Source organism: Drosophila tropicalis, unplaced genomic scaffold, assembly GCF_018151085.1.
Source record: "Drosophila tropicalis isolate 14030-0801.00 unplaced genomic scaffold, ASM1815108v1 contig_878, whole genome shotgun sequence".
NCBI lineage: Eukaryota > Metazoa > Arthropoda > Insecta > Diptera > Drosophilidae > Drosophila > Drosophila tropicalis.
The window spans coordinates 2,590,995-2,601,061 of NW_027173374.1; the positions used below are offsets into that span (position 1 = coordinate 2,590,995).

Genomic DNA, 10,067 nt, shown 5'->3' on the forward strand with positions numbered 1-10,067 from the left:
CAAATTAGTTCATAATCAAAAAGGGCATAATAAGAAGAAGTTTATAGGCGAATTTGTCTGGACATTGCTAAATATCCTTTTAGAGGCTAAACACCTTTATAATTTTAATAGACTCATGAAAATGTTTTGATTTATTCTGTTTCTGTTTCAATTTTTATAATATTTTTTGGTTGGACAGATGAAATATCTTTCTATATTGTTCACAAAAAGTAGAACTTCAAAACGTGTAAAGGGGTCAAAGTTTTGATGTGTCCTATGCCCCTTTAAGATTCTTAAATTGACCATTTTCTGTTCTATCTTATCTATCCATACTATAACGCACTTTAACTCTTGACTCTGTGGCCAAATTATGCCTAAATATAATTTAATTGAAGGCCCCACCACAATGGACACGGAGAGGCCACCAAAAGTGTGTCTGCCCCGAACATGCTGTGCCACCTGAAAAGTTCCTGGAATTGCAGACAAACTAAAACTAAAAAAAAATAAAAGAGAGAAACAACAAAAAGTTAAAAAAAAAAAAAAAAACGAGGGGGGACCCAAGTCAGAAACAATAAGCCAGGCCAACTAAACGACAACAAGCCAAGGCAGATGCAGAAGAAAAGGAAGATCAGAAGGGTAGGGTAGGGACTGGGCGAGGGCTGAGGCATAAAGTTCAAACCTTAACAAGATGAAACAAAAGGCTGTCTGCAAATGCTCTACCGCGTACTTGGCAGACTCGTGGGCAACAGTTTTCATGTTTCTTAAGCGTTTTTTTTTTTTTTTTTGGTTTTTTCTGAGTTTTTGTTGTTGCTGGCTGATTCGTTTTTGGCCTGCTTGGTTGCTGCCTGTCAGCAAGTAGCCAGAATGCAATGGAGACGAAGACTGAGACACAACTTTGTGGAGAGTCGAAATGCAAATATATTTCTGTTGAATTTGTTCCTGCTGTTGATTTCCACCTTAACCATCTTCGCGCCTGTGGGTCCTTCTGCTAAGCCTGGTCTAGTGATTTATTGAATTCTCTTTAACAGCAGCGCCATTTTTTCTTGCTTACTCTAGACTCTGGTATGGCCATAATTTACGCATTTTGCACTAATAAAGTTCTCAGGTGTGAACAGTAAGTATTTCGCCCTCTCTCTCTTTCTCTCTCTCTTTCTGCCACTTGCAGCTTAATTGATGACAACATCTTGGAATTTTTGTTGGTATTTTGTTGGCAGTTGAAGTTGTCTTCATGTTTTGTCCATGCCACAATTTCAGTCAGAGACTAACCAGCAGCCCAGCCAGCTGTTGGCTAACTCTCTTTGAAATCAGTTAAATAATGAAACATTTGCACGATACTAAAAGCCAGAGAGAAAGACAGAGAAAGAGAGAGAGAGAGACACAAACACTCTGAAATCGTATCATACACACACACACACCAGTCTTTTGGAATGGTTGTTTTGGTGCTACATATCGTACAAGATTTCCGGGAATTGAAAACTGCTAAAAATCGTGTTTGATTTTGTTGCTCTGGCCTCGTCCTCATCCTCGACATCCTCTAGATTCAGTGGCCCGTGCATGCAATGGGCATGGCAGCAGCAGCAACCACAACCACAGCCTAGCGGTAGAGATCGACTTTTCGTATCTGGGATTTGGGTATCTACGATATGCGTCGTGGTTCAAACATGCAATCGCAACAAACGAAAGCAGCTTGTTAACTAATTAAAACCAAAATATATGCAAATCAAAGGCAAAGGAAAGAGATACAACAAAAAAATAAAAAAAGACTAAGAGGGTCCTTGTGGACTTTTGTCTTTTACTGAGTGTTTACTTTTCTCGGCTACTGTTTGGCTACCCTTTTTGCTTATATTTCGATGGGGCAATTAAGAGAGTAAAGGATGCCATAATCCACACAAAGAGCATTGTGCAAAAATTAATTGCAACATTTCGGTGGTCCCTCACCGCCCACCAGCCACCGCTGTGTCTCTTCGTCTGCCAGAAAGACTCTGGCGATCGCCTTGGCTCTCCATAATGCAATCAATTCAAATGGTTTTCTGTTGAAGCAATCGAAGCGATTTACGAGTGACCACGTTTTGCCTTTTAGAGCCGGATCATTTGGTCCATTGTGGCCAGTCCCCAAGGGCTGACTGAACAACGGAGATGGTGGGTGACCGTCCGACATCTTCTTGGTCTCTTTTTGTCTTGGTCTGTGATGCGGACATATGTAAAACAAGACCATGAACACAAAACACACACAACAACCGCAGCAGTGTGAGAGAGAGCCAAAGGATTCGGAAGTGAAATTTATTTTGCATATCGTAAATGCATTGTTTTTTCTTTGTTTTGTTTTTGCTTTTAAGAAGAAGGGATCCAGGGCCACTATGTGGGGTCAACAAGTGCTCGGTGTGCTCCTGGGAAACTTTTAACTCTTTGCATACATGTACATACATGTGTGTATATATCAAGGGGTTAGGCGGAGAGTCTATACAATCGCTGTTCGATTGTCACTGGGAAATTATCCAATTTTGTGGTTTGCATTCAAATTGAGCAGCAGCCGCTGTCAATTTACAAGCCAGAAGAGCGAGATCCGACAACGGACGACTAGCTGTCACGTTGATGAATGCAATTGGCAATTGGCCTGGTTGTGTGGTCTCCAGACCAGCTCGAACGCGCGCAGATCAATACGTTGGAGGGGGCAATGGCAAGGGGCTATACATTTGACTCCCTAATCGCAGGCGGCTGATCAGTTTCGATCCCTTTTTTTTTTGTTTTTATTTTTTGGTGGGTTGTATGAACTTGCTTCCGGATATCCAGCAATTAATAATTGCATCAAGATCAAGCAAGTCCAACGATTCAATGGGAAGTTATGTTGGTGTGGCCGTTGGCATTAAACTTCGGTGATAAGAAATTTCACTAATGAGTATTTACCTTTCGGGTAATAAGTACTACACGGTTTTGGGCACGGTTTTGGTTGTTGTTGTTGTTGTGACTGTTCTCCTGGACGCACGGGGCGTAGTTATGCTTAATGCCTACGATGCCAGATTAATATCGAATATTTTGTGTGCGCTGAACTTAACGGCTGATCGCTCATAAAATTAATCAATCTGCTTTAGGCTACTTAAATGTAATTTGCTTGTAGAATTCTTCACTCAGTTTCAATACTCTATCATAAAGTTTATTGATTTTCAAAACGTCTCTCGCTTGCATTTATATTTTAATTAAAATATGCTCTTGATTTTGGTTCGGCATTTAGTATAGATTGCTTAATATTTTCTTGGATTTTCTCTGACTTTAATTGCTCCAAATAGACTTTAGCTAATGTTTATCTATGAAATGAAATAGTTTTGGTTTTCACTGTACTAATTGTAAGATGATTAAATAGAGTTTCAATTTGAAATTCATTAAATTAATTAGTCAATAAGATCAATTTCTCACATATCTATAGCTAAATTTATAAAAATATCTGAATTTTTAATGTTTCTAAAACAAAATGATTTAAATTCTGAAAAATGCAACAAAAATTCAATCCCTAAAATCTCATTTCTCATCATTGTTTGCTGAATGTTTTATGCGAGCTTCTTAAGTTTTAATCAGATTTTAATTGAATTTTTTAAGATATTACCATTTATATTTGTTAAGTAAGAGTGGCTAACAACAGGCTCCAAGGAAAACCGTTTGATTGTCTATAAAAAAGACTTTTAAACGCTTTTCCAATTGGTCTTTTAACTATTTTGGTAAGACAATGTTTGCTAAGCAAATAACTAAATAATGATTCAAACTAAGTCTGTATAAATAACTGAAAATAGATCCTGAAATGTTTTGGCATGGGGTTGATAGTGTATAAAAGAATCGTAGAGAGTTTTTCATTTAAAGTCTCATATCATAATCGCGCTTATTTTTGAGTTTTTGTTTGGTTTTTTTGGCTGGCTGTTATTATTTTCACATACTTTGGTGGGATTTCCTTTCGCTGGCTACACTCGCATTTAACAAATTGCTTTTTCGTTATCGCCGATGTCGATGCAGATCAGAGTTGAATGCACTGTGGCAACTTCGACTGGGCCTCACGTATGTATGTACTTAGAGGTTTGAATGTACAATGGTGCAACCAAGGCGGTCGATGGCACTCGACGTGCCATTTGTTACATTATAATATATAATAAATTTCTCTTAGCAGCAGAAGGAAAATGCATTTGCCCATAAATATATCCTGAGTTTGGTCTGTCTGTCGCCTGTGTTGATGGACCTCGATGATTGTCATGCAGGGGGCTCGAGAAAATTTGCATAGAGAGATAGCTAGCACATTTACTACTATGTATGCATGAACACATAAGTTCATTGAAAAATGTCAATTTTAATTGAATTTGTATTGACGAGCGATTTTTGGTTTTGGATTTATGTCTTCTAAGCATTTGAGTAATAAACATGTCAGCCAGAGGATTGGCCAACTTCAACTAATTTGAACTGCTTGATAGTTAGCCAAACGAAAACCGGCTTGAACTCTGATGGGGCTGGCTGGCCCGACTTGTTGGGATGCTGCTGATGTTGCAGCAACTGATGCTGTTGCACCAATCCCCAGACACTAGGCTTAATGCCATAATTTATGCGCACAACTTGCTTTTTGGCTCCGCCTGTTGGCCAATCAGCGGCAACTCGCAACTCTCTCTCAAGTCTATGTAACTCGATTCCCTACAATAAAAAATTGTATTATTATTATTATGAAAAATAATACATAATAATAATAATATTCATATTATTCACAGATATTACAATGTGTGAAAACATCTTGTTGTTGTCGGTCGGCTTCTTGGCTGGCATTTCAATTATTTTTGCTCAGAAATTGCACCTGTTTTCATCAGTTTCCTGTGGCAATAACATGAAGCAATAAAAATGCAGCGCGTGCCCCAGCTTGCTCTCAAAAACCGCCAAAAAAAAAAAAAAAAAACAAAACACAACCCATAAGAGTAAAAAGTAAAAGTGCAAGGTGCAACGAAGAGGCACAGACACACACTCAAAATGTGGGAATTCGTTAGGGGATATCAATAAATTGAATTACACTAAGTCCAAAGGCAAACGTAAAGCCAACCCTAATTCTATATAGTTTTACTCTCACCCCATTGTCTATCTGTCTGTCTGTCCGACTGCCCGGCCCTTGCTTCCTCAATTTTCATTTTCATTTCCAGTTCCATTCTCATTTTCCCATTCTCTATTTTCTTGTAGCGGATTATGGTGGGCATTTGTATTTATCTTATTGTGCGCTTCAATTGGCTCAGTAGTTTTTTGTTTCTTTTTGGTTTTCGGCTTTGATTTGTTAAGAGATTTAATGCCTCAATGCATCCACACGATCGTTTGTCAATTGGCAATTGATCTTTTGGGCAATTGATCCGCTTTCCGCTTTTCCCTATGGCTGTGTGTGATAATTGGGTGAAACTCTTAAATTAATGCCATGACAATAAATTCATATGAAATTTTCTATGCGAAATAAAAACCGCAATGCTTTTTGTGTGTATTTTTTAAATTATTTGCCATAACGATTTGCATCTAAATGTGGTTTTAATTGCTGGCAATAACTTTAGCCAATTGGTCGATTTTACGCCTGCAGGTCGTTTGATAAATATAGCTACACTACCGACACCCTCTTTATTTCCTCTCTCCTTGTCAACTTAATTAGAGCTTAAACTAAGCTATCGGTTTAGTCATAAACCCGGATTCTCTTTCCTCTCACTACACATTTTTTGGGTGACAAAAAAATTGATTTAACTAGCTGCCGTAAAAAATCGCATCAAATCAAGAATGAAATGCTTTAGCTGAAATCCTTTTGAAAGCCTTTGGCCACGTGTAAATAAATTGCTTTCCAATGGAGGGTTTAACCCCTTGACTACTTGACCGGTTCGATTTTTTTCTTTTGCTTTATCAGTGGATGACCGACCAAAAGTTGTGCCGAGTGCCTAGAAAAAGGGTTTCTAATCCTTGGCAATAAAATACAATTTAGCCATGCTCGCTCGAATGCAGAAATGTCGAAGAGAGATAGAGAGAAAATAAAAAACACGGATGGCCTTTCTTATAAACTGAATGTTTTACACTGTGAAAAAAAAACTATGAACTTATGACTTAATCTAATCATCTAGCATGGATTTGCCCTTTGTTTCTTTGAGAAAAACAAAAAGGAAACAGAAACCACATCCGGATATACCAGCAATTGACCACATGGTAACGTCTATGCCCCAATATTCCATGCAAAGTGGAAATACCCATAGCAAAAAGGTACCATTCAAACTGCAGGACACTATAAAAGCCGATGTGGCTTTGGAACGTATCTATAAAAGAGTAAAGAGAGATTTTTATCAAAGGATTCTGCTGTAATGATGTTAACTCACCTTGTACGGGAATAGTTCCACCAGACACACAACGAAACAACCTATTAGACCTATATTACCCAGGAATATGTACGATGACATGAATACCAATGGCAGCCAGCTCCATTCGCTTAGATCATAGATCTGGGCGAAATGTGTGAATAGGCCAAAAGCCGTCAAACTAATGGCCACACCCGCTGTGGACACCAACAGAAGTAGCTTGCGTCCACAAATATCACAGAGCAGGGTCGTGCCATACGTCCCCAGCAATTGGACGGCACCAACTATAATTGTACACGTATCGGGATTCATTTTGCTACCCGATTGTGCAAATATGGTCGACATAAAGTTAATCAATGGGAAAATGCAACTAAATTGATTAGTTATCACTAAAGCCGTGGCTAGGGCATAGGCCTTAAGGGCAGCAGGAGTGACTGGAAAGCAAAAATACTTTTTACTCAATCCAATTCAAACTAAAAACTCATTGGCAACAACTCACCAAAGTCCTTCCATGTCACTGCTTCTTCCTTTTCATTACTCTTGGTGAGAGCAATGCGCATTGTCTCAAATTCCACCATATCACTGCTGCTTTTGTTATTATCTCTGATGTTGTTGTAGTAGCGATATGATTCCTCAGCCTCTTTCAATTTGCCCTTACGTATCAGAAACATGGGAGATTCCCTTACAAAAAAGACCATGGAGAGGAAGTAACTTGCAGGACAAATAATGGCAATCCATGGCATTATGTGATATGGAATGTGTGTGCTTAGTATATAACCGATTAAAATTCCAGCATTCATAAATAGCATCAACATAGAAGACAGAGAGCCGCGAATCCTTGAATTAAATTGAATAGTAAAATATCACTCAATAAAGAAGACTCCTTCTAGGTGGAATAAAATAATTTTGTTAAAGCTAATCGGGCAAATGGTTTTAGGGCATCTTTAAATTATGATGTACACATATAATTTATTTTAAATCATACAATTTACTCACTTGGCATTTGAAATTTCACTGATAAAAATGGGATTTACAATGTACATGCCTCCGCTGGTAAAGCCAGTCAACAGTCGTGCGGCATATAGAAATTCTACACTTTGGGCGTAGTAGATCAGTAGCCAGCCACACTGAAATCAGACGGGGGGGTTTATTTTTATTAGAGCCCAACCATATTACGCGTGATATTTCATAGAATAATTACCAAATTTGGGAATGCCAAGAGCAGTAGACACACTCTGTTACCCAAGCGATCCAGTAGGAGACCAAATATGATATTAGTTATACCCGAACCGAGAGCCACCAATGATCCCACCCAAGAGATTTCGTTTAAAGTTAATTCAAAATTAACTGGAGAGTCAGGTGATTGTAATTTACGTAAAGTTGGCGAGAACCAACCAATAGAGATGCCATGGGTTATTGCTATCAAATCAACTAGAAAAGGAATTAAAAAAAAAAAACATTACTCACCTAGTTAGTATGTATCTCTGTTTTGTTTAATACTTACTCAACAAAGTGACTAGAAAAACATAACGATTACGCCTATTTAATAGACAATCAGATCTTTGAAATACTTTGTCAAACATTTTCAAGTCTATCTACTAGGATATTGTTGCCAGGATTAAATATTTAGTCTGGCATGGCCCGACGTATTCTAAATACTGAGATCCAATGTCACCTGGAGAGGTGTTTAAATATCATTTTTTTGTTCTATCCCAAAATTTTTATCTTTTATAAGTAAATCAAGATCAGGGCGGCGCATCAACATTTGCTATCTTAGTGAATAAATTTAAATGCGACGTCATTGCTAAATAACCCTTGTCCGGTCTGGCACCAGATAACATCACAAAATACGAAAAAAGGGGGCAAACTCTGTTAGATATCTTGCAGATATATATCTATCTGTTATCATGCTGTAAAAAGTCTGTTAAACGTAGTATAAAATGTATTTCAACATTTGGCGGTCTCTTCTGGAAATTCGAACGAGTTTATCGAGTTTTGCTTTCTGCAAATGGGTTAAGAAATTGTTTTTCAAAGTCCCAGTAAGGTGTTTGATCAACATCTCTAGACGAATTGATACTGATTTCTATGTAAAACAGATTGGCCTTTGGCTTCTCTGTTATCTGCTTGTTATGATCATTCTTGTCATTACTTAGACTCATCTAGAAAATCAAATAAATAAACTTGAGTTAAATTAAAGTGCCAACTCACCGTTCAGGTACTTTATTTATCTGATAGAGTAAACCATTTAAACTAAAAACTCGAAGATAATGACTTACTAAAGTCCTTTAACTTTAACCTTCTTTTCATTATGCTTAGTAAGAGCAATGCATATGGTTTAATTCCTCAGAAATGTTTAGTTTACCTATCTCAATTCATTTCAATTTAAAAGCAACGTCATTGCCGAAGTTTAATAAGGCATTTGACTTCATCATCGTAGAATATAATCCATTGTCTTATTTAATAAATTTATTATCTAGCTCTTATCAACTATTTATATGGATCATTGAAGAATATTTTAAGTTAGGGTCGCATCTAATTAAGATTTTTGTGTTGAAAAATATATTTATGTAAGCTGAGTAATGTAAGCCATCTTTCGATGCATTGATTATCTCTGATTGCCTCGACTATTTCTCTCTGTGTAATCAGCATATCTGTTTTGGTGCTGTGAAATAAATAAGAATTGAACTGTGTGAAGCGATGAGAATGACGTTTACTTTTATGTTTGTTTATCGCTAAACTGCAAAGCTGGACACTCGCCTGGACACTCCTTCGGACACAGGACTAGAAGAAGTCAGTGCGAAAGGGTGTAAAAAGCAAAGCAAGGGCGTGGGAGTGTATCATCATTCTTAAGACGCCCTGGGTTGTTGACTGGCTTAGGATTCCCACTTTATTATGGATTTATGTTGCGTTTTTTTTCCCAACAATATGTAATTTGTTTCAATTTGGTCTATTTTGAATCATTCAACTGTGTAATTGGAGTTGGGTTTGGGATTTGGCAGTTGAAATTCGCCAAGTGCGTTTCCCTTGGCAAAACTATAAAAAAAAGGTATTCTCAGCTGGAAATTCTGTATGAGAATGATCTTCTATCGCGTGAGACAGATACAAACGCAGGCAGGCTATAAAAAAGCACACTCACACACACACACACTCATAGGTTTTATGGCCTATAACTGGTCTAATTGAAGGCATTGTCATTATTCAGGCAGGTTGGCAGATTTTTCTACTTCTTTGAGTGGCTTGCATGTCGCCAGGGTTCACTCGCCCAGTTAATTGTCATGTTGCTGTTGCTATTGCCATTGCCATTGCCTTTGTAATCCAAGAGACTGCTGAATGACAGCATTTTGGGTGCTGAAAATGTACAAGTTGCACGTAAGGCGACAATTATGCAGGAGTTGGGACTCTGCAACATGTTGCAGAAGTAAAGAAATGTTGCCAGAAGAGTGCAGCCCTTATTAGACGTAGGCGCATTGTAAATGACTCTAAAGTGGCATAATTACACGTTTTGATGACATGTGCACCAGGAAGACAGATAGACAGACAGACAGACTGTCGAGGATGGGAAGGGGATGGGGGAGCAGGTCAGACCAAATACTACCCAAAGGAATGCTGTAACGAATGCGCGCGATTAACTAGCCAAAAAGGAATGACCAAAAAAACGACTACTACAAAAAAACTCTACTGGCCAACACAATTGCATTTTTTGGTTACATTTCGCTCACGTTTCGGCTGCAATTAAAAACGTCCAACAACAGCAACAAC

The 10,067-nt window shown here is 38.0% G+C and overlaps 1 protein-coding gene across 1 annotated transcript; it reads right to left on the bottom strand.

Moving 5' to 3' along the window:
* Positions 1-6,068: 6,068 nt before the first annotated feature.
* Positions 6,069-8,101, bottom strand: LOC137585088 (facilitated trehalose transporter Tret1-like). The gene is made up of 6 exons (XM_068300740.1): positions 7,813-8,101; positions 7,510-7,739; positions 7,305-7,435; positions 6,808-7,145; positions 6,330-6,742; positions 6,069-6,269 (listed from the first exon to the last, which is right to left on the bottom strand). The coding sequence occupies exons 1-6, from the start codon at positions 7,889-7,891 to the stop codon at positions 6,069-6,071; spliced, it is 1,392 nt and encodes a 463-aa protein (XP_068156841.1). The 5' UTR covers positions 7,892-8,101.
* Positions 8,102-10,067: the final 1,966 nt, after the last annotated feature.

What these genes read in the sequence shown, in the direction of transcription:
- LOC137585088 (XM_068300740.1), bottom strand. Translation starts at nt 7,891, where the DNA reads ATGTTTGACAAAGTATTTCAAAGATCTGATTGTCTATTAAATAGGCGT. An exon ending in TCTTGGCATTCCCAAATTTG is followed by an intron (nt 7,436 to 7,509) that starts GTAATTATTCTA and finishes GTCTGATTTCAG; the next exon opens with TGTGGCTGGCTACTGATCTA. An exon ending in AGTGAAATTTCAAATGCCAA is followed by an intron (nt 7,146 to 7,304) that starts GTGAGTAAATTG and finishes ATTTAATTCAAG; the next exon opens with GATTCGCGGCTCTCTGTCTT.